Source organism: Tupaia chinensis, unplaced genomic scaffold (assembly GCF_000334495.1).
Source record: "Tupaia chinensis unplaced genomic scaffold, TupChi_1.0 Scaffold000273_1, whole genome shotgun sequence".
Taxonomy (NCBI): domain Eukaryota; kingdom Metazoa; phylum Chordata; class Mammalia; order Scandentia; family Tupaiidae; genus Tupaia; species Tupaia belangeri.
Window position 1 is genome coordinate 2,292,549 of NW_006159755.1, and position 22,427 is coordinate 2,314,975.

Genomic DNA, 22,427 nt, shown 5'->3' on the forward strand with positions numbered 1-22,427 from the left:
CCCCATTAAACTATAACACGTGCCTCCTGAGGGCAGGGGCTGAGTCTTGCCAGAGCTCCACTCCCTGACCCAGCACAGGCCACACTCACTAAGCACTCAACACCGAACTGTGTTCCCACTTTGTGCGAGCCACCTAGGAGGCTACAGAACCGCTGTGTCCTGGTCTGAGGGCCCCAGAGCTGAGAACCGGGAGGGTTCCCCGCTCCCTCTGACACTCTCCTCTGCAGCTCCTGTCTGAGCTTTCTCGAGTCCTCAGGTCATGCTATTGGAACGTCTCAGTGGTGGGCCATGGGGGTCCTGGGAGGGCAGGCAAAGAGCTGTTTCAAATGCTGAGGAAACTCCAGCTGGCAGGGAGCTATAGCTGGGATGGGGGCCAGGGGAACCCTTTTCCACCTGTGCCTGATCCCCAAGTCCATTGTTGTCATTCGAGACAATCACTGGTTCCTCTGACTGGGAGGGGCACCCCATGGACCCGTTTTTCTCCCCGAGTTCCACACCTTAGGCACATACGTGCTGGCATTGCCAGGACATGTCGATGACATCAGCCTGAGGATGGTGGTTTCACACCTGTCTCTCCAGGGCCCCAACTGGCCTCTCCCCAGCCTGAGAATATCTCAAGGTCTCCAAGGCTGTGTGTCTAAGATAGCAAGGCTCATGTGACTAACTGCTCCCTGGAAAAACAACGTGTCTGGCTGGATTTGTGACATAGACATATCATTTGACAAGGGTGGGAAGGGTCCTTGAAAATCAAAGAGTCCAATTTCCTCAATTTTATAGATTTTATAGATGAGGAAACAGGCCTCATCTATGGGAAGGGACTTGTTCAGGACCACTCAGGCCTAGGACAGTCTCCTGATCGGAGACCGCAGATGGAGTGGGCATGCAGTACAGGTCACGGTCTGCACCACCTTCACCCAGCGCCCGGCAATGTGGAGCCCTTGACTTGCCCCAGCATCTCCATTTTACAGGTGAGAGATTGGCCCAAAGTCATAAAGCAAGCGGGTGCCCTAATTTATTATTTTTTTTAGAATTATTTTATTTGACTTTATTTATTTTAATTTGACCAGACTTGGTGGGGGAGGGGAGAGAGAAGCAAGAGAGAGAGCGAGAGAAAGAGAGAGAGGGTGAGAAAGCAAGCCACCAGGTCCGGGACTCAAACTGTGTTTGACCATGTGGGAGTCCAGCTCCCTTAACCACCATGCCACTGGCAGGCCCCCGATTTGCTTTTTAAAATCTTCAACACACCCTGTTGCAAGTCAATGGTCGGGGTCACTCGGGATAGTGGCGGGACTGGTTCGTACCTCTGCCACCTCATGGATGCGAAAGCTCACAGGCAAGGCGCGAGCCCGGAGAGTAGAGGCTTGCGCGAGCCCGCGGAAGGCAGGAGCGCGCGGGCTCGCAAAAGGCGCATGCGCGTCGGTCCCAGACTCTGATTGGCTCCTGAGGGCCGGGAAGGCGGGGCCCTGTGCCCCGAGCTACCTCCCGCTGTAGCTTCCGCGTCAGGGTCCCGGCGGCCGGAACCCCAACTGGAGCTGGGGTTCCCACTGTGGCAAGTTTCCTGGCGGGGTCTGAACACGAGCTGGAGCTGGGAGCTAGAGTCAGGGCAGGAGCCTGGCCTGAGGCCGCAGGCTTTGCGTCCCTGAGAGGTGAGACCCGACGACGCCCTACCCGGGCGTCCGGCTGGAAGGGAGTGCGCCCTGCCCTGTGTGCGCATCCGGCGACTGAGAGCTTGGACCTCCACTCCTGAACTGCTTGGCCGCGACCCTCCCGCCCGCCCGACCTCGAGTCGGCCGAGCGACACACCTCTCTCCAGTCTGCACACTTGGTCTTTCCAGCCAGTGTCGGTCAGCCTCGTCTGCGCATCCTGGAACGCCTTCCTTTCTTCCTTGAGAGCTCGAGCAGACCCTCAACCCCATCCCTGGGCCTCCAGTAACTGCTGTTTCTCTTTACCTTTGCAGATGGATGGGACTGAAGGCCATGCCGGGCAGCCTGGCCCTGGTGAGCGGTCTCACCGAAGCAGCGTGTCCTCCGTGGGAGCCCGAGGTGGGTCCCTGTTCCCACCTCCCCTCCATACCATCTTAGGACCCCAGTCTGGGAAATAGCTCTGGCCAATCATGGGTGTTCATTAAGAAGTAAGGTACACTGGGACCAGCAGTTAGGGTAATGGCTATGTCGCTGGACTCCCATGTAGTCGACCGCGATTTGAGTCCCAGACCCGGTGGCTTAAACTCACACCGGGTGCGTTTGCGTGCGTGCCTAAGATCCCTAGAGGAGAATGGAGGAGAAGGGATTGCGGCGTGACCATCCCCCCTGGGGGGTGATTTCTTGCTTTCTATCTCTCTATCTCTCTCTGTCTGGCGAGCGCACAGCGCCCTGTAGCAAAAACCTCTCCAAAAAAAAAAACAAAAACAAAAAAAAAAGAAGTAAGGTACACTGAGGTGTGGAAAGCTCGCAGATGTCACCTGGTGAGCTCTCACTAGCTCAGTAGCCAAGTGGGGTGCTCTTGAATCCCACTCTTATCTATAGATTGAGATGTCTCACATCGCTGTAAAATTCAGATAGAATCACGTGAATAGAATCTGTAAAATTCAGATAGAATCATGTTCCATTTCTTTTTTCACAAAGTCTTTTGAGAGCAGGGATCATTATCCTTATTTTATAGGGAGAAAATTGGGCCCTAGAGAGGTTGTAGGCTCTGGAGTGCTCTGGTTGATCACATAATTGAGCCTTCAGTACCTCCGTTTTTCCTGACTGAAAAGTGAATTTGAATCTCAGCTTCCTGGAGATTTTATTGTTTCTCAAAGTAGCTGTTGGAGCAGAGCAGATTCGGCATCCAGAAAGCATCCTCCCTGGCGTCAGGGATAAACAGTGCCCTTCCCTTCACAGACTTCGCCTCATTTGATTCACAGCCACCCTTTTTTTTTTTTTTTAAAGAATTATTTTACTTGTTTTAATTTGACCAGAGAGGAACAGAGCAAGAGAGAGAGAGAGAGGGAAAGTAAGAAAGCAAGCTGCCAGGTCTAGGACTTAAACTGTGGTCATTTGGGACCAGCAGTTGGCGAAATAGCTATATCAGTGGACTCCCATGTAGTCGACCAGTGTTCAAATCCTGGACCTGGTGGCTTAAACTCATGCCGGGTGTGTGTGCGTGCGTGCCCAAGATCCTGAGAGGAAAATGGAGGAGAAGGATTTGTGGTGTGGCTATCGCCCCTAGGGGATGATTTCTCGCTTTCTGTCTCTGTCTTTCTGGTGAGCGCACACGCCCTATAGCAAAAAACACTCTCAAAAAATACACACACACACAAAGGAAAAAACCACGGTCAGCCACGTGGGAGTCCAGCGCATCTTTAACCACCACGCCACAAACCGGCCCCAGCAGCTGCTCTTAGAGAGAGGAGTATTAGCTCTGCCTTTACAGACCAGACAGCTGACACTGGAATTGACTTGCTGAAGCCAACCAGCTAGCCAGAACCAGGCAAGCAGTGGAACCCAGGTGTGTGGGCCTGCAAGCTCAGTGTGTTTACTGTGCTTGTCATTCCTGGGGGGAGGGGAGAGAGAAGGTGAGAAAGCAAGAAAGAGAGCGAGAGAGAGAGAGAAAGGGTTTGAGGGTAGATGGGATTTGAATCTGGCTGCCCTTCCAGGGGTCTTTGGCTCTAGGCTTCATATGCAATCCTACAAATTGTCACAAGAGAATACTCAGTTATTTGGGTTGTGTTTCCCTTAGCCTGCTTAAGGCTGTCAGCTCCTCAGGCTTGAGTCTTAACAAACCTGAGACCTGGAACTTGCTTTAACCAGTGACCTTAGGAATCCTCTGTTCCATCTGGGCCTGGGCCAGAGAGGGGCAGAGACTTGTCTGAGGATAACAGTGGGTTACCAGCTCTCCCCTCTCCCAGGCTGCTAAATTAACTGCTGTAACCCAGGATGGGTTCATTCTATCTCTGCCTTAGTTCCTCACCTGTGGAATGTTCTTGTTCAGGGCAGAAGCACATCAGAGCCCTTCAAACTACCAAAGGTTTTAGGGGGGTGGTTCAGTAGCCAGCCCTAATTTGAACCTCAGAGAATTAGAAGGGCCTGGTCCCTGGATGGACCAATGTTTCTGGGTGGTTTGAGGGTGTCAAGGAAGGCAAAATAGCACTCTTTTTTTTGGAGAGGGTTTTGCTATAGGGCATGTGTGCTCACCAGAAAGACACTCCACAGTGGGGATGGCCACGCCACAATCCCTTCTCCTCCATTCTCTGGGGATCTCGGGCAAGCACGCACACGTGCTCGGCATGAGTTTAAGTCACCAGGTCCGGGACTTGAACTGCAGTCGACTACATGGGAGTCCATCAACATAGCCATTATGCCAACTGCTGGTCCCGCATGATAGCACTCCTAAACAGGTCTTTCTTTGGGGATGCTGGTGCCCCTGGAGTGGACTCTGCCGTCATCACCCAAGGCCCATAGATAGGGGCTCTAGCTGCAGTAGATGTGGAGGGTACCGGTCAACCTGACCAGTGGGCCTCGCTGATCCTGCCCTGCTTCTGTCACAGCGGCCGATGTGCTGGTGTATCTGGCGGACGACTCCGTGGTGCCCCTGGCTGTGGAGAACCTGCCCTCCCTCAGTGCCCATGAGCTGCATCGTGCAGTCCGTGAGGTCCTGCAGCTCCCAGATGTCGCCCTGGATGCCTTCGCACTCTGGCTTGTCTCCCCTCTGCTGGGTAAGGCTTGGTAGTGAGGAGCCCAGGTGGGGAGCCTGGGAGGGCACTGAGCAAAGAAAAGGGGTGACTTCCAGAACCTCTGGCCTCCACGTATCAGGAGAAGGTAGGACTTGGGTGTATGTTAGAACTCTCTTCCCATGTGAGGATCCAGAGCCCTGAGAAGACCCCTGGCTTCTCTGCCCCTGCCGCCCACCTTTCTTTCTGCTAGTGGCAAAGGAGGAGCTGACCCTGCCCCTCGCCTCAGTGGTACAGGGAATCTGGGGCATGAGGAGGAACAGGGCTGTGGGAGAGAGGGGTGGGATCTATGGCCGCTGAGCACAGGATCTGTGCCATGACGTGGGCCTGCATTTCGCAGTAAGATTTCACCTTGTCCTTGTGGCCCGGGCCTGTCTGGCACGTGAGGAAATTGAGGTTTAGAGTGCTGAGGCCAGTGAGTAGTGGGGCCAAGATAGACCCCAAGCCTGTGGTAGGAGGCCTCACAGGAGGTCTCTGAACTGGGTCTGCAACTTGGGGGTGGGAAGGAGGAAGCAGCCACCTCTGACTACGAGGCCTTTGTGAGGGTGGAGTAGAGACAGGCCTTCTTTCCAAGCCCTCCTGGTTTCTGGCCTTGTGACCACCCACGTCCTGCCCTTTCAGGCTGCAGAGGGAGTGGGGGTAGCACCTCTCCAGCCCCTCTGGGTTGGGGGATCAGGTGAATCGGGTGTCAGAGCCTGCTGACCTGGACGGGAAGGGGGCAAGGGAGAGTACCCAGGTTATCATTTGGGGAGGTGAATCAGGGCCAGGGCCTGGGCCATCTTCTGAGTTTAAGTCGCCCCATATTGCAGAGGAACAGGGACAGGAAGGAGTCGACTGGTTCTGTTGAGAAAACAAGCAGGACAGTCTGTGACTGGTCCAAGGGGCCCCTGGTGGTCCGCCTCTTCTCCTGAGGCCACTGGGGTTTGTGCCTCCACCCCGCCCCCACATGCGTCCTTCCTCCGCTATTCAGGGCCTCCTTCTCAGCTGTTGTTCCGAGGCTCTCGCCCACCTTCTTCCTGCTGGCCCTCCTGCTGACCTATCTCCTCTGGCCAGCCCACACCCGGCCAGCTGCCCCTCCTTCACCCTCTGAGCTTTTAGTCGGGATTGTGGGCCCCTGGTGTCTTTGAAGAGCTGGGGGTGGTGATTCTAGGGAAGTCAGCCCCTGCCCTGCCTTGCGTGGCGTTCCAGTGCCAGCCCTAGGCAGCTTTCAGCTTGCTGCCTCCTACTTCTGCCCCAACTCCCTCCTCATCACATTCTTGCTCTCCCATAACAAGGACTTGAATGGGCTGCCTGTGTGGCGGGAGGCCCCAGCACAAAGTCAACACCCACTTTGTTCCCAGGCTGTGTTTGGAGAAGCTGAAAGGCTCCTTTGGCTTTGACAAGGGCCTCCCAGAAATCTCGGCCTTCTCTCAGCCTGAGACTGGGGGAAGGAGTAACAGACGCCCTAGGGCTCGGATGCCCTAAAAGGCAGGGAGGTGCTGTTTGCGAGCCGTGCCCCTTCCTGCTGGAGCTTTTGGCAGGGTTGGCCTCCTCAATGCCGTTGTCATTCTACAGGGAACAGGGCTCCAGGTCAGGAGGGCCTCATGTGGGGACTGGCCCCATGGCCTGGTGGGTAATAAAGCAGGATCCCATGTGGCTGACCATGTGGTTCGAATCCCAGACCCAACATCTTGAAAAACACACTGGGTTTGTCTTTGTGTGTCCTCAAGTGCCGAACAATGTGGAGAAATGGAAGAGAAGGGATTGTGGTGTGACCACGCACTGCTGGGGGGGGTGGGGCACTTTCTCCTTCTCTCTGTTTCTGTCCTGTGTCTCTCATGTGCCTGGGGCACTTTCTCCTTCTCTGTTTCTGTCCTGTGTCTCTCATGTGCCTCTAGCAAAAAAATTATTTTGAAAGAGAGGCCCCATCTAGATGTCTGCAGGACAGCAGGCTCACTGTAGTCCTGTTCTGACCACAGGAGTCCTGTGAGCTACTGGGTCTTGGAGCCTAGGCTGGTGAAGGCCAAGCTGTGAGCAGGAGAAGACCTCATGCCAGGTCTCCCCTTCCCCACAGTGTGTTTAGTGGGGCCCTGCTAAGCAGCTGCCACCTTTGTTTCATGAGAATACGTAAAGCTCCCCTCTTGTCAGGCAGTGCCCTAGATGCTGGGGACACAGGGAACGAGCTTGCTGGTGTCAGGGAATTCACAGGGGGAGCTTCAGAGTCTCAAGTGTGATGAGGGGAGGTTTGTGAAGCATAGCTGGATTCCTGGCTTACTCCTTAACACTATGTGACCCCAGCAGTCACCATGCCTCTGTGAGCTTCAGTTACCCACCTGCAAAGTGGCGGTCTCCACGCCCTCCCAGCCCTGACCTCCTCTGAGTCTCTAGACAGAACATGACAAAGGACCAAGTAGGGAGGATTGAACAGGGAGCCTCCCTGGGGGGGCGAAAGGCACTTTCCCCTACTATGGGGTTGGGACAAGATATGGGGGTGGGGGCAAGGATCTGGGTTAGAAATGAAGGCTGTGGAGCCTCTGGAAAAATCTGGATCTGAAATGATAGCACAGGGGCCAGCAAATGGTGTTACGGTTACATCGCTGGACTCCCACATGGACAACTGCAGTTCGAGTCCTGGACCTGGAGGCTCGAAACTCACATGAGGCACATGTGTGTGCGTGCCCAAATCCCGAGAGGAGAATGGAGGATTTCTTCCTTTCTGTCTCTCTGGCAAGCGCACATGCCTTATAGCAAAAATTTCTTTAAAATAAAAAAGAAGAAATGATAGCATCAAAAAAAGCTGAAGAAGTTAGATGTGGAGGCTGGATGGAAGAGGCTATGCACAAGGAGGCCCATTTTGAGGCTGTGGCTACATTTTTTGGGTTAAGATCAGGATCTAGGGCCAGCTCCATAGCATGGTAGTTAATGCAGCCAGATCCCACAAACCACATGGCCATTGTTGTTGTTATTTTGTTTTGTTTGGAGAAGTTTTTGCTATAACAGCATGTTTTTTTTTTCTTGTTGTTGTCATTTTGTTTTGTTTGGAGAAGTTTTTGCTATAGGGTGCCGTGCACTCGCCGGAGAGACAGAGAGAGACAGAAAGTGAGAAAACCTCCCTCGGGGGGATGGCCACGTTGCAATCCCTTCTCCTCCATTCTCTTCTCGGGATCTTGGGCACGCACGTGCATGCACCTGGTGTGGGTTTAAGCCACCAGGCCCGGGACTCGAACCACAGTCGACTACATGGGAGTTCAGCAGCATAGCCATTACGTCATCTGCTAGCCCCCTTACAGCATGGTTTTTTTTGGTTGTTGTTTTTTTAGAGAATTTTACTATAGGGGGTGTGTGTTCACTGGAGAGACAGAGAGAGAGAAAGCGAGAAATCACCCTACCTCCTCAGGGGGGTTGGCCATGCTGCAATCTCTTCTCTGTTCTCCTAGGATTTTGAGCACTCATGTACACGTGCCCAGCATGAGTTTCAAGCAGCCAGGTATGGGACTCAAACCGCAGTCAGCCATATGGGAGTTCAGTGCCCTAATCACTATGCCACCTGCTCCCCCCCATCTTTTTTTTTTTTTTTTTTTTGGTAGGTTTTTGCCATAATGCACATGCGCTCGCTGTAGAGAGACAGAGTGAGGGAAAGTGAGAAATCACCCCTGGGGGAATGGCCATACCATAGCTTCTTCTCTTCCGTACTCCTCCTGGGGTTCTGGGCACGCATGCACACATGCCCAGCATGAGTTTCAAGCTCAGGTCTGGAACTCAAACCTCAATTGGCCGTGTGGGAGTCCAGCACATTAACCACTATGTCACTTGCCGGACCCCAATGGCACAGTTTGAGTCCCAGACCCAGCAGCTTGAGAAACACACTGGGCATGCTTGCATACCCCAAATCCCAACAGGTGGGAGATAGGGAAGAGAAGGACTGCGGTGTGGCCCTTCCTCATTGGGAATGCTTTCCCCTCTCCCTTTCTCTCTGTCTCTGTTTCTCACTGGCATGTACACATGCCCTCTAGCAAAGAAAAAAGAAAAAATCAGGGTCCAGATAGAAGAAGAGATGGGCCAGCAGGTGGCATCGTGGTTAAGGTGCTGGGTCCCACATTGCCAACTCCATGGTTTGAGTCCCAGACCCGGTGACTTGTTAAACATGTCAGGTGCATGTTCATACATGCCCAAAATCCTTAGAGGAGAATGGAGAAGGAATTCCTTCAAGGGAATTGTGTGGCCATCCTCCAAGGGAGTGATTTTTTACTTTCTCTCTACCTCTCTCTCCCCCCACCTCTCTCTCTCTTTCAGTTTTTTGTTTGTTTGTTTGTTTTGGGGAGAGATTTTTGCTATAGGGCACATGCGCTTGCCAGAAAGACAGAGACGGAGAGACAGAAAGCGAGAAATCACCCCCAGGGTGTATGGCCACGCCGCAATCCCTTCTCCTCCATTCTCTCAGGATCTTGGGCACACACGCCTGGCATGAGTTTAAGTCACCGGGTACGGGACTCAGACCGGGGGTGACTACATGGGAGTCCAGCGACGTAGTCATTACTCCAACTGCTGGTCCCTCTTTCAGTTTTTCTCTTGCAAGTCCATGTGCTCTATGACAAAAAACCTTAAAAGAAAAAAAAAAGAATAGAAATGAAGATCCTTGGCATCAGACTGGTAGGACACAGCACCCAGCCCTCTGTGGGGAGGGGTCAAGATTGGAAGAGAGCCGAGGAGACCAGGCATGTTGGCCTCCCTACCGCCTCCTGGCGGACATTCCTGTTCATCTCTGGATGAGCGTGTCAGTGCTCGGCGTTCTATACTGTACTCCAACACCTTCCATCAGCCACAGCCTCTCAGCTCCGGCCTGCTCTGTCAGTGGCTGGCTCTACCTGGAGCCAGATCCCCTCTTACTTGGTTGGTGGCTTTTTTTTTTTTTTTAATTTTAAGTGTTTTTCCGCCGTGAACAAGAGAGAGCGTGCATGTTCACATATACACACACTCCCAACAGTGACCCCCACCCCAGTGGGATGGCCGCATCACAACACAGCCAATGCTCTGGGCACCACGATTCACCCCACCTTCAACCAGCCCTACATCTTTTTATTATTTTTTATAATTTTTATAAGTTTATTTATTTTTATTTATCTTTTTACAGAGATTTTTACTATAGGGTGCATGTGCTCACTGGAGAGACAGAGACAGAAAATGAGAGATCACCCCTCAGGAGGGATGGTCATGCCACAAAACTTTTTCCCCCATTCTCCTCCCCGGCATGAGTTTTAAGTCACTGGGTCCAGGACTTGAACCACAGTTGACTACATGGGAGTCCAGTGGTGGAACGATTATGCCATCTGGTGGTCCCTGAATAAGTTTTGTTTTTCTGTTAATATAATTTTTTATTATTTTTTTCCTTTTTCTTTTTTTGGGGGGAGAGGTTTTTGTTATAGGGAGCACGCAATCACCAGAAAGACAGAGAGAAACAGACAGAAAGTGAGAAATCACCCCCTGGGGGGATGGCCACGCCACAATCCCTTCTCCTCCATTCTCCTCTTGGGATCTTGGACAGGCATGCACACATGCCTGGCATGAGTTTAAGCCACCAGTTCCAGACTCGAACCACGGTCGACTATGCAGGAATCCAGCAACATAGCCATTATGCCAATTGCTGGTCCTTTATTATTTTAAAAATTTGCTATGAGGCATATGCACTCACTAGAGTGAGGTAGACAGTGAGAAAGCAAGCCACCAGGTCTGGGACTGGAACTGCTGTCAGCCATGTGGGAGTCTAGTGCCTTAGCCACCACCCCACCGCTGGCCCCCCGCCCCAGATGTTTGCACTTGCTGTCCTCCTGCCTTGGACCTAGATCTTGGGCACACATGTCCTGGCATACTCAGGGAAGTCTCTGGATGCAAGCACAGAACCTTCTTGTGGGCCACCCTTGCACAGCATCGAGTTTTACCACTGCTTCACCATCCATCCTCCTGCTGTGTGATCTTGGACAAGTTACTTAACTTCTCTGAGCTTTATTTTCTCTATGAGTGAAATGGGGAATGGGTCATTGCAGGGTAAATGCTTATAAGCCACTTAGAATGATTTGGACACTTAGTACCTGCTCAGCTACTGTTGGCAGTGGCTCATTGGTGGTGGTGGTCATTAAGGCCAGTGTGATGGGGCAGGCAGCCAGCCAGCTGGCCACTGGACTGGTCAGAACCCACATGGCCACTTCCCCTCTCGTCCTGCAGAGGTGCAGCTGAAGCCCACGCACCAGCCCTACAAGCTGGGCCGCCAGTGGCTGGAGCTGCTGCTGCGCTTCACCAACGCCCCGGATGATGACGTGGCCACGGGTCAGTGTTGCCTACCTGCCCGCCCTGCCTTGCAGCCCTGTTGGCAGGTGGAGCTGCCCTCCTGACTGAGGGCCAGAGCCTGAGTCTCTCCCTCTCTCTGCCAGCCACTCCTGGTGGGAGAGGGGTGGGCTGGGAGGGACAGCCAACACACTGAGGTGAGCTGCATGTCCTGCTCTTTGTACAACCCTTGGGTTTCCTTGGTCATGTGAGTGAGCTTGACAGTTGGGCCTGGGCCTGAGAGGGTAGGGCTGGGCTGAGGGGGTGACCAGGCAGTGACCCCGGCCTCTCTCTTCAGATGAGCCTTCTCTGCAGTTCCGGAGGAACGTGTTCTTCCCCAAACGGAGGGAGCTCCAGGTGAGGCGGCGAGCCCGGGCAGCACCAGCCACGTCTGGTACCCCCTGCCCAGCCCCCTGCCCCATGCCCCTGGATGGTCACACCCTGCTCAGTCCAGCTGAGCTGTGGCTCCCTGCCACACCACCCACAGATCCACGACGAGGAGGTCCTGCGGCTGCTCTACGAGGAGGCCAAGGGGAACGTGCTGGCTGCCCGGTACCCCTGCGACGTGGAAGACTGTGAGGCACTGGGCGGCCTGGTATGTCGTGTGCAGCTTGGGCCCTACCAGCCTGGCCGGCCTGAAGTCTGCACCCTGAGGTAAGGGGCACCAGGAGGGGAGGTGACCCCCCAGATACTGCTTAAAAGTAGTCTTAGGTCGTGCAACATGGGGGCTGGTCCTGAAGCCGGGAGGCCTCAGTCCCACACATGCACACTGTGACCCTGGGCAAGTCACTTCACCTCTCTGAGTCTTGTTCTCATCTGCTGTGAGCAGTGGGAGATTTGGGTGAAGATGTCTATGAGAGGAGGCCACGCCCTAAGGAACCCTAGGTATGCATGAGGGTGGAGCTCGGCCTCTGGCTAAGTTAAGAGGGGACCAGGCTTGCTCTTTCAGTCACAGTCAGGAGCCAGCCGCATACAGACCTCCCTCCCAGTCACCACTAAAGCTCAGCGCAGTTCCACATCCCAGGGATGGGGTGCGTCCCTGACACTAAGCGTGGCTCTACCTCCCACGCCTCTCGGGCAACAGGGCCTCGGGTGGTGAGGGTTGAGTCTTACCCAGCAGCAGACCAGTCAGTGACCTCCATCAAGGATGACCCTGAGGTTCAGAAATCCTTGTAGTGAAGACGTACTTGAAGGGCAGGCTTTTCCTAGCTGGGGCTCCCCCTCACCCTGACCATGTCGGAGGAGAGAGATATACAGAGACAGCACCCTGGGCTGGGAGACTGACAGCTGGATCCCGGCAGGGCCCACCCTGGGTTCAGAACCAGCTTGAAGCTGGTGGCCATGGGTCCTGGCCCTCGCGATGAGCACATCTGTTCTCTTACTAGTGGCGACAAACCCAGCTTAGACCATGTAAATGCAGGAGGCTTTGTTGGCTCTTACAACAGACAGGTCCACAATGGCTGAGGTTTGGTCCCAGCTCAGTACAGGGACTCTGGAAGAGTCCTCAGACTCACTCTGATACTCATTCCTTGGTCTCAGGTCCACCCAAAGAGCACACTGTGGCCAGGCCACTAATCGGCTGCTGCCCTAAATGTCCCTTCTGGCCCACCATGAGTCTTGCACAGACTTTGTGGACTGAAAGTGGGGATTTACGTGATGAGAGGGAGCTACTGCTGGGAGAAGGGTTGTAGAACAGATGACAGAACTGCCCATGATGGCCCTGAGAAGGGTGGGCAACCCCCTAGAGACCCTGCTTCGTGTCCCTGCGGTTGGACCTTTCCAGCCGGCACAAGTTCTTTCCCCGACCAGCTGCCCGCTCCCTGTATGGGGGGTGTTTGGTGTTACGAAGCCTCACAGTGAGATGTGTAACTGTAGGCATGCTGGCACAGGCTAGCCCCCTCCTGAGCAAGCAGGGGTCCGTGGCCTTGTTTTTCACACAAGGAAGCGAATCGCTGGCTGCCTGAGGTGGGAGACCGGGGTGCCAGGGCTGAGATTCTTTCCTACCTTGGATGCGTGTGTGAGGAGGAGGACCCTCGGCTAGCTATAGGTTGGGGGTTTGACACCTTTATCTGGTAGGACAAGAGAGCATTAGGCCACCCCCCACCAGTTTTACCCAAAAAGTTGTTAAAACAAACCCACCAACTGAAAGTTCTGGTTCCAAAATCCCACCCGCCCTGAGTTGTGCCAAGATGTTGCTCTGAAACTTTGGCTCTGGCTGCAGGGACCGCTCTCAGCTCTGTCTTGGCCAACCCTCAGGCCTCACCTCTGCCCCAAGGCTGCAGACCTGGCTCCCATCTTGGGCCTCACCTGGCCATCCTGAGCATCAGCGTGCCCTTGCAGGATGGGGTAGTACCTGGCATGCTGGGGTGTTCCCTTTCTTTTTGTGAGTGAAGACTGGGCCTGGTGACACCCTTTCTGTCCCATCTGCTGCCTCACAGGTGTTCTGTGAGTTTCCTGCTAGATCCATGGCAGCTGACCAAGAGGAGGCTGGAAGGGCTAGGAGGCAGGGCCAAGAGTGTGGGGGTCCCTTGTCACAGGTCAGGGATGCCACCAGCTGAAGCAGGACAGGTGGGAAATATAGGAAGGTAGGGCCAGGTCCTGGTGTCCAGAATAAGAGTGACTTTACGTGGTTTCCTAGGACTAGGCAGGCAGAGCATCGACCCTGAACTGGTTCTCATCCCAACCCAGGCCTGCACCGGAAGTGCCTTGTGTTTTAGGATTGAGATGGCTGTCACCCATTGCAGGTGGAGGCATTACCACCCACACTCTGCAGATGAAGCAGGCACAGAGAGGGACGGCACTCCTGGCTTGCCGTGACAGAGGCAGGCTGACCCTAGAGCCTGCTCTTCGGAGCAACGTGGAGATCTGAGCCACCTCTGTCTGGTGTCTCCCCTCACAGGCCCCTTACAGTAGCTCGTGTGGCCCCTTCTCTGGGCAGCCTGCTGCCTTCTGCTGCCCGTCTTACGTGGGGGGCTGTCCATCCCTAGCCTCACCTGGCGAGGTTGGCCCTATGCACCAGGCTGACTAGCCCGCAGGATGGAAGCAGTGGGGATCTCAGTGGTGGTCACTGTCCAGTCAGAAGAAGGCCCTGGTGGTTCCCCGAGCCTGGCCACCTTCCCCGTGTGCCTCCCGTGCCCCCTCTACCCTGGGGTCTTTAGCACCCATCTTCCTTCCTCTACAGGGAGAAGCTGGACTCCTTCCTCCCTGCCCACCTTTGTAAGAGGGGCCATGGTCTCCTTTCCTCCCTCCGGAGCCGTGGGGCCAAGGCTGGGACAGCTGAGCAGGGGCTGCTCAACGCCTACCGCCAGGTGAAGGATGTGGCCGACAGTGAGCGCGAGGCCGCCCTGGCTACACACTACCGCTCCTACCTCCTCAAGTGCCATGAGCTGCCCTTCTACGGGTGAGCAGCCATGCCCCGTGGCCCCTGTCACTGCCCTCAGCAGCCCAGCTCCGGCTTCGCTGGTGCAGCAACCAGTGAGCCCACCTGTGCCCCAGCTGTGCTCTATCCTTCCTCAGCAGTGGTAGCTGGACACCTGTCCTCCCCTTCTTCCTGTCACAGGCGAGGCCACCTCCTGCCTGCCTCAGTCACTTGGTCACTGGCCTGGCTGACCTTCCCTTCTACCAGCTCCCTTCCTCACGCAGTCCACGTCTAACCAGCAGCTTGTGCAGCAGGCGTGCTGGGCACTCTTCAGGCACTGAGGGACCTCGTGGAGAAGATGACCCCGTGACCCCTGCCTGGCAAAGCTGATGTTCTAGTGGGAAGAGAGAGAAAAGTATAGAGCTAGAGATAGGATAGACTACAGGAAGGTTCAGGTGGCAGCCAGACCAAGGGAGGTGTGACAGTGCTCCAAAGAAGGTTGCTGTATTGGGCCAGCCTGCAGCCTGGTGGTTAACGTGGCTGGATCCTACAGGGTCACCCACATGGCTCAAGTTCCAGACAAGTGGCTTGAAGAACATGTTTGGTGCAAGTGTCTGCATGCCCCAAATCCTGAGGAGGGAGAAATGGAGGAGAAGGATTGCAGTGTGATCATTCCCCATGAGATTCTGTCTCACTTTCTCCTTCCCTCTCTCTTTCTTCAGCTAGTGTATATACCCTTTGGCAAATTTAACAAAAGAAAGAAGCAGGTGTGGGGCTGTCTCAATGCTTAGAACAGTGAGAGGTAGTCAGATTCAAGGGGCATTCTACGGACAGAGTCAACAGAGTTTGCCAGGTAGATGTGCCATAGAAGAGGCGAAGGAGAGGAGGCAGAGGGAACTCTTGAGATTTAGGCCCGAGCAACTGACAGATGGAGTTAGCCACTGAGATGGAGATGGGGAAGATTGGAACATGGTTTTGGGTGTGTTCACTTTTTAAAAATATCCATTTATTTAATTTGCTATTGTTATTATTTCTAAATTTGACCAGAGAGAGACAGAGAAAGGAAAGCGAGAAAGCCAGCCATCAGTTCCAGGACTCGAACCATGGTTGGCGCCATTAACTACCATGCTGGCCCCCTGGATGTGTTGATTTTGCGACACTTGTTAGCTACCCAGCTGGTGATTGCAGGTGGGCATTTAGGTTTTGGGTCTAGAACTGGAGGGATAGTCTGAGCTGGAGATAGTAGTTGGAGAATCCTCAATAGGTGGATGGTGTTTGGAGCCAGAAGCCCTGAGAGGTGGCCTGGGAGCGGAGTGTAGGCCAGGCTAGGAGGGGACTCAGGTGGAGCCACAAGGGAGAGGGTTTCCATAAGTCAAGATCATGGGCACAGCTTTGGGTCACATTCAGCTTGTGCTCACCTGGCTGAGACCAACCTCCAGCCTGGCAGAGGGGGGAGTGGGTGGCGGGAAGGGAGGAGAGGGATGGGAGACAGCGAGTATAACCAGCTTCCAAGAAGCTTCACTATAAATTGGAGTCAAGAAAGGGAGCAGTTCGTTGTGGGTACAGTGGAGTCAGAGGGCTTTTTATATCAGGCGAAGTGACAGCATGTGTGTGCTGACGGGGGTGATCCAGTAGAGTGAAGAGTGGATGGGGTTGGTGGTGCCTGGCCACTCCTCCGGCTGCTTCAGTGTGCAAGGGTGGTATAGGTGTCTTCTAGAACAGGGAGCCAAAGTGCGACTGCCCTTGGGAGCTCAAGGTAGCAAGTCTGCACGGGCAGTGGGATTGATCGCCAGCTCTGGCTTAGCGGAAGGATGAGGGAGGAAAGCAAGGACGAACGTGGGAGAGGTTGTGGCCAAGTAGGACAGGTAGGAGCTCGGGCTGGAGCCCCATGACCACTGCATGCTTTCTCAGTTCCCAGCCCTAAAGCCACTCCGCTAGGCTGCCTTCGCCTCTGTGCTTCCCAGCAAGTTTCAGCTTTGTCCTGGACAGTGGGCTGCTGGCTTTCCTGGTCCTGAGGTGGCCTGACCACTCCAGCAGCCTCAACCCCAGGCCCCCAGCCTGAGAACCCCTGTGAGCCCCACACCTGAGCACACATGCCCCTCTGCAGGCAGTTCCTGCCCTTCTCTGCCAACCCGTGTGTTCTCCTGCCTGTCTGAGCCTCCTACCCTCTGTGACTAACTCAGGTGCCACTCCCTCTAGGAAACCTCCTCAGTGCCCCTGCCCCTGCAGGTTTCTGTTCAGTCTTCAGTCATCATAAGAGCTTAAACTTTTCAGGGGCCTGGAACAGGTCCAGAGCAGACCTCCTTAAGCATTCACAGGCTTGGAGACAGGCTGACACCAGTCCCCTTCCCAGGTGTGCCTTCTTCCACGGCGAGATCGACAAGCCGGCCCAAGGCTTTTTGCACCGGGGCGGGCGCAAGCCAGTGGTCGTGGCCATCAGCCTGGAGGGCGTGCATGTCATCGACAGTAGGGAGAAGGTATTGCCTTCAGCTACTCAGGATGGTGCCTGGAGATACCTCTGTGGAGGAGAAGGGGGTAGGGATCCTCGCCCAGACCTTTTGGTTCCCCTGGCCCGTGGGTAGCCTGGGGCAGGGTATGCCGGTCTCACATAATAGGCCTTCTCCCCCTCTCCTGTGTCTTCCTCCACGTGACTCCCAGCTGTCAGGGCCTGACCTGCTGGTAATGAGTGTCATGGTAGGCTTCTCAGCTCCCCCTCCATGGGGCGCCAGTGAAAGCTGGGGCTCCTGGGACCGGCAGATGGTGTAATTGTTACGTTGCTGGACTCTCACATAGTCGACTGTGGTTTGAGTCCTGGACCTGGTGGCTCAAACTCAAGCCAGGCATGTGTGCGTGCGTGCAAAGATCCCGAGAGGAGAATGGAGGAGAAGGGATTACGACATGGCCGTTCCCTCGGGATGATTTCTCGCTTTCTCTCTGTCTGTCTCTGTCTTTACGGTGAGTACATGCACCCTATAGCAAAAACATCTTCAAAAAAAGGAAAGAAAGCTGGGACTCCTCTCTTGACAGAACCTAATGAATGAATTGAGACTTGATCTTTGGATTTTTTTAATTGAGAATTATTTTATTTAGCTTTTTTGGGGGAGAGATTTTTTTCTACAGAGCGCGTGCACTTGCCAGAAAGATAGAGACAGAGAGACAGAAGGCATGAAATCACTTCCTTCAAGGGGGATGGCCACACTGCAATCCCTTTTCCTCCGTTCTCCTGTTGGGCTCTTGGGTATGCACACACACACGCCCAGCATGAGTTTAAGCCACCAGGTCCGGGACTCGGACCGTGGTTAACTTACATGATAGTCCAGCGACATAGCCATTACACCAACTGCTGGTCCCTATTTAGCTTTATTTTTATTGTTATTATTTTCTAGTTTGATCAGAGAGAGAGGGAAAGTGAGAAAACAAACCACCAGGTATGGGACTCAAACTATGGTAGGCCATGTGGGAGTCCAGTGCCTTTAACCACCACGCCACCTGCCAGCCCTGAGACTTGGTCTTGAAGAGGCAAACACCCTGGTCAACTGTCCCCTCCTGGTGGTGCTAGAGTGGGGTTGAATGGGGAGCAAATTTCTGCCTAGGGGGCCCATGCCTTGCTCTGTTCTCTCACTGGTCAGCACGTCCTGCTAGGCCTGCGTTTCCAGGAGCTATCTTGGGACCACACTGCTCCAGAGGAGGAGGAACCCATCCTGTGGCTGGAGTTCGATGGGGACAGTGAGGGCACACCTGTCAACAAGCTGCTCAAGATTTACTCCAAGCAGGTAGAGGTGGACGTTACCTACACCGGGGTGGTGGGAGGCTGGACCCAATGCCCAAGGGGTCCTAGACTCCTGGAGGCTCTCGCTGGCTAGAAAGAGGTGAGAGCACGGCCAAGCGCCTGAGGACAATGGGTGCTTCCCCAGCAAGTCTGGGAGGCCTGGTCTGCAGATTCTGGGCCAGGTGGTGGCATCTGCAGTTGTAGCAACTGCTCCTTGTGGGCTTGCCAGATGCTGACCAGCCTGTGTCCTTTCCCTGTCCTTGAGGTTCCGTAAGGCTGGTGCTGTTGCTAACCCCCTCTCATGAAGGGAAGGCTCCTTAGTGTCATGCATTCAGCACGTTTCACTCCACATGCCTTCTACCCTGATCTCTCTTTTTTTAATGGTCGTGTGTGAGTGTACATGTGAGTGTATGCATGCACACGAGAGAAAGCACCCTCAGCAGGGTCTCTCCATGCCACAATCCCCTTTCCCTAGTACTCTTGTTCCTCAAGATCCTGGGTGCCCAAGAGTGTGCCTGGCAAGTTTTCAGGTCAACCCGGGGACTCATACCCATGGCTGACCATATGACTTCCAGCCTTGCAGACATTGCATTACCACTGTGCCATAGCAGCTGGGCCAGGGCCTCTTTTTGTAAGTACATAGAAAATATGTCCAATTCAAGTATATATAGCTGAACAAACTCTCCCAAAGTAAATAAACCTATGTAACACCTTACAGATTAAGAAATAGAGCACCTCCAGGAGACATCTGAGGCCCTTCCCTATCACTGCATCCCACTAATGACTCCACCATCCTCATGCCTACTACCCCAGAGTTATTTTGCCCATTTTTGAACTTCTAAAAAGTGAATTTTAGGGCCAGCTGGTGGTGTAGTGGTTATGTCACCATACTCCCACATGGCTTACCTGGTGACTTCAAACACACTGGGCACGTACCCAAAATCCTGGGAAGAGAATGAAGGAGAAGGGATTGCGGTGTGGCCATTCCCCCCGGGGTGTGATTTCTCACTTTCTCTGTCTCTCTGTCAAGTGCATGTATCCTATGGCAAAAACCTTAAAAAAAAAAAAAAAAAAAAGGATTTCTACAATATATATTTTTTTTTTTTTTTTACAGTAGGGAGAAGGTATTGCCTTCAGCTACTCAGGATGGTGCCTGGAGATACCTCTGTGGAGGAGAAGGGGGTAGGGATCCTCGCCCAGACCTTTTGGTTCCCCTGGCCCGTGGGTAGCCTGGGACAGGGTATGCCGGTCTCACATAATAGGCCTTCTCCCCCTCTCCTGTGTCTTCCTCCACGTGACTCCCAGCTGTCAGGGCCTGACCTGCTGGTAATGAGTGTCATGGTAGGCTTCTCAGCTCCCCCTCCATGGGGCGCCAGTGAAAGCTGGGGCTCCTGGGACCGGCAGATGGTGTAATTGTTACGTTGCTGGACTCTCACATAGTCGACTGTGGTTTGAGTCCTGGACCTGGTGGCTCAAACTCAAGCCAGGCATGTGTGCGTGCGTGCAAAGATCCCGAGAGGAGAATGGAGGAGAAGGGATTACGACATGGCCGTTCCCTCGGGATGATTTCTCGCTTTCTCTCTGTCTGTCTCTGTCTTTACGGTGAGTACATGCACCCTATAGCAAAAACATCTTCAAAAAAAGGAAAGAAAGCTGGGACTCCTCTCTTGACAGAACCTAATGAATGAATTGAGACTTGATCTTTGGATTTTTTTAATTGAGAATTATTTTATTTAGCTTTTTTGGGGGAGAGATTTTTTTCTACAGAGCGCGTGCACTTGCCAGAAAGATAGAGACAGACAGAGAGACAGAAGGCATGAAATCACTTCCTTCAAGGGGGATGGCCACACTGCAATCCCTTTTCCTCCGTTCTCCTGTTGGGCTCTTGGGTATGCACACACACACGCCCAGCATGAGTTTAAGCCACCAGGTCCGGGACTCGGACCGTGGTTAACTTACATGATAGTCCAGCGACATAGCCATTACACCAACTGCTGGTCCCTATTTAGCTTTATTTTTATTGTTATTATTTTCTAGTTTGATCAGAGAGAGAGGGAAAGTGAGAAAACAAACCACCAGGTATGGGACTCAAACTATGGTAGGCCATGTGGGAGTCCAGTGCCTTTAAACACCACGCCACCTGCCAGCCCTGAGACTTGGTCTTGAAGAGGCAAACACCCTGGTCAACTGTCCCCTCCTGGTGGTGCTAGAGTGGGGTTGAATGGGGAGCAAATTTCTGCCTAGGGGGCCCATGCCTTGCTCTGTTCTCTCACTGGTCAGCACGTCCTGCTAGGCCTGCGTTTCCAGGAGCTATCTTGGGACCACACTGCTCCAGAGGAGGAGGAACCCATCCTGTGGCTGGAGTTCGATGGGGACAGTGAGGGCACACCTGTCAACAAGCTGCTCAAGATTTACTCCAAGCAGGTAGAGGTGGACGTTACCTACACCGGGGTGGTGGGAGGCTGGACCCAATGCCCAAGGGGTCCTAGACTCCTGGAGGCTCTCGCTGGCTAGAAAGAGGTGAGAGCACGGCCAAGCGCCTGAGGACAATGGGTGCTTCCCCAGCAAGTCTGGGAGGCCTGGTCTGCAGATTCTGGGCCAGGTGGTGGCATCTGCAGTTGTAGCAACTGCTCCTTGTGGGCTTGCCAGATGCTGACCAGCCTGTGTCCTTTCCCTGTCCTTGAGGTTCCGTAAGGCTGGTGCTGTTGCTAACCCCCTCTCATGAAGGGAAGGCTCCTTAGTGTCATGCATTCAGCACGTTTCACTCCACATGCCTTCTACCCTGATCTCTCTTTTTTTAATGGTCGTGTGTGAGTGTACATGTGAGTGTATGCATGCACACGAGAGAAAGCACCCTCAGCAGGGTCTCTCCATGCCACAATCCCCTTTCCCTAGTACTCTTGTTCCTCAAGATCCTGGGTGCCCAAGAGTGTGCCTGGCAAGTTTTCAGGTCAACCCGGGGACTCATACCCATGGCTGACCATATGACTTCCAGCCTTGCAGACATTGCATTACCACTGTGCCATAGCAGCTGGGCCAGGGCCTCTTTTTGTAAGTACATAGAAAATATGTCCAATTCAAGTATATATAGCTGAACAAACTCTCCCAAAGTAAATAAACCTATGTAACACCTTACAGATTAAGAAATAGAGCACCTCCAGGAGACATCTGAGGCCCTTCCCTATCACTGCATCCCACTAATGACTCCACCATCCTCATGCCTACTACCCCAGAGTTATTTTGCCCATTTTTGAACTTCTAAAAAGTGAATTTTAGGGCCAGCTGGTGGTGTAGTGGTTATGTCACCATACTCCCACATGGCTTACCTGGTGACTTCAAACACACTGGGCACGTACCCAAAATCCTGGGAAGAGAATGAAGGAGAAGGGATTGCGGTGTGGCCATTCCCCCCGGGGTGTGATTTCTCACTTTCTCTGTCTCTCTGTCAAGTGCATGTATCCTATGGCAAAAACCTTAAAAAAAAATTCTACAGTATATACTGTTTTTCTGTCTTTTTTTTAAGCTCTGTGTCATATGCATGAGATTCATCCTGTCACAAGTGGCAGTGGTCTAGGACCAGCAGATGGCATAATGGTTGTGTTTCTGGACTCCCACATGGCCGACCGCAGTTTACGTCCCAGACCCAGAGGCTTGAAACTCAAGCCAGGCACACTGGTGTGGCCATCCCCCCAGAGAGTGTTTTCTCACTTCCTGTCTCTCTGGCAAGCATACCCTGTAGCAAAAATCTCTCAAAACAGAGACAAAAACAAAACGAGTGGCAGTGGTCTATTCTTTTGTGTTGCTGTATGAATTTGCCAGTGGTTATTTTTTAAGTTTTTTTCCTCGTATGATAGAAAGTGCATGCGCATGCAAGAGACAAGAGCACCCGTGATGAGGTCTTGTCCACTGCGATCTCCTTTCCCTAGCCCGCCAGTTTGTCAGGATCTTGGACACACCTGTACCCAGGCACATTTTCAGGCCCACAAGCCACGACAGACAGCACGTGGCCTCCAGCACCACTGTGCCACCAGGCTGGGCCTGTCGCATGTATCTATAGATGAGCGCACACCTAGGGGTGGAGTTGCTGGGCGTGAGGTAGGCTCATGTTCGGCTTTCGTAGATCCCGCCAATTTTCCAAAGCATTCGGACAGCTTACACTCGTCGGTGGTAGAGGAGAGTGCTTGTTGCTCCATATCTTCTGTTTTCCCCAGAAAAATTTAACAGGTTTATTTATAATCGTTATAAAGTTGAACTGCTGAAACTTGTTCATTGAAACATTTTGACTTGC

The 22,427-nt window shown here is 53.4% G+C and overlaps 1 protein-coding gene across 1 annotated transcript in view; it reads left to right on the plus strand.

Moving 5' to 3' along the window:
* The first annotated feature begins 1,456 nt into the window (after positions 1 to 1,456).
* The window catches only part of FRMD8 (FERM domain containing 8), a 30,700-nt gene continuing 9,729 nt past the window's right edge, over positions 1,457 to 22,427 (plus strand). Inside the window, exons 1-9 of the mRNA XM_006149892.3 lie at positions 1,457 to 1,646; positions 1,959 to 2,043; positions 4,533 to 4,700; positions 10,914 to 11,015; positions 11,311 to 11,369; positions 11,500 to 11,666; positions 14,194 to 14,412; positions 16,724 to 16,847; positions 18,000 to 18,143. Coding sequence (XP_006149954.1) covers positions 1,959 to 2,043; positions 4,533 to 4,700; positions 10,914 to 11,015; positions 11,311 to 11,369; positions 11,500 to 11,666; positions 14,194 to 14,412; positions 16,724 to 16,847; positions 18,000 to 18,143 — 1,068 coding nt within the window. The 5' untranslated portion in view covers positions 1,457 to 1,646. The remainder of the gene's footprint in view (positions 1,647 to 1,958; positions 2,044 to 4,532; positions 4,701 to 10,913; positions 11,016 to 11,310; positions 11,370 to 11,499; positions 11,667 to 14,193; positions 14,413 to 16,723; positions 16,848 to 17,999; positions 18,144 to 22,427) is intronic.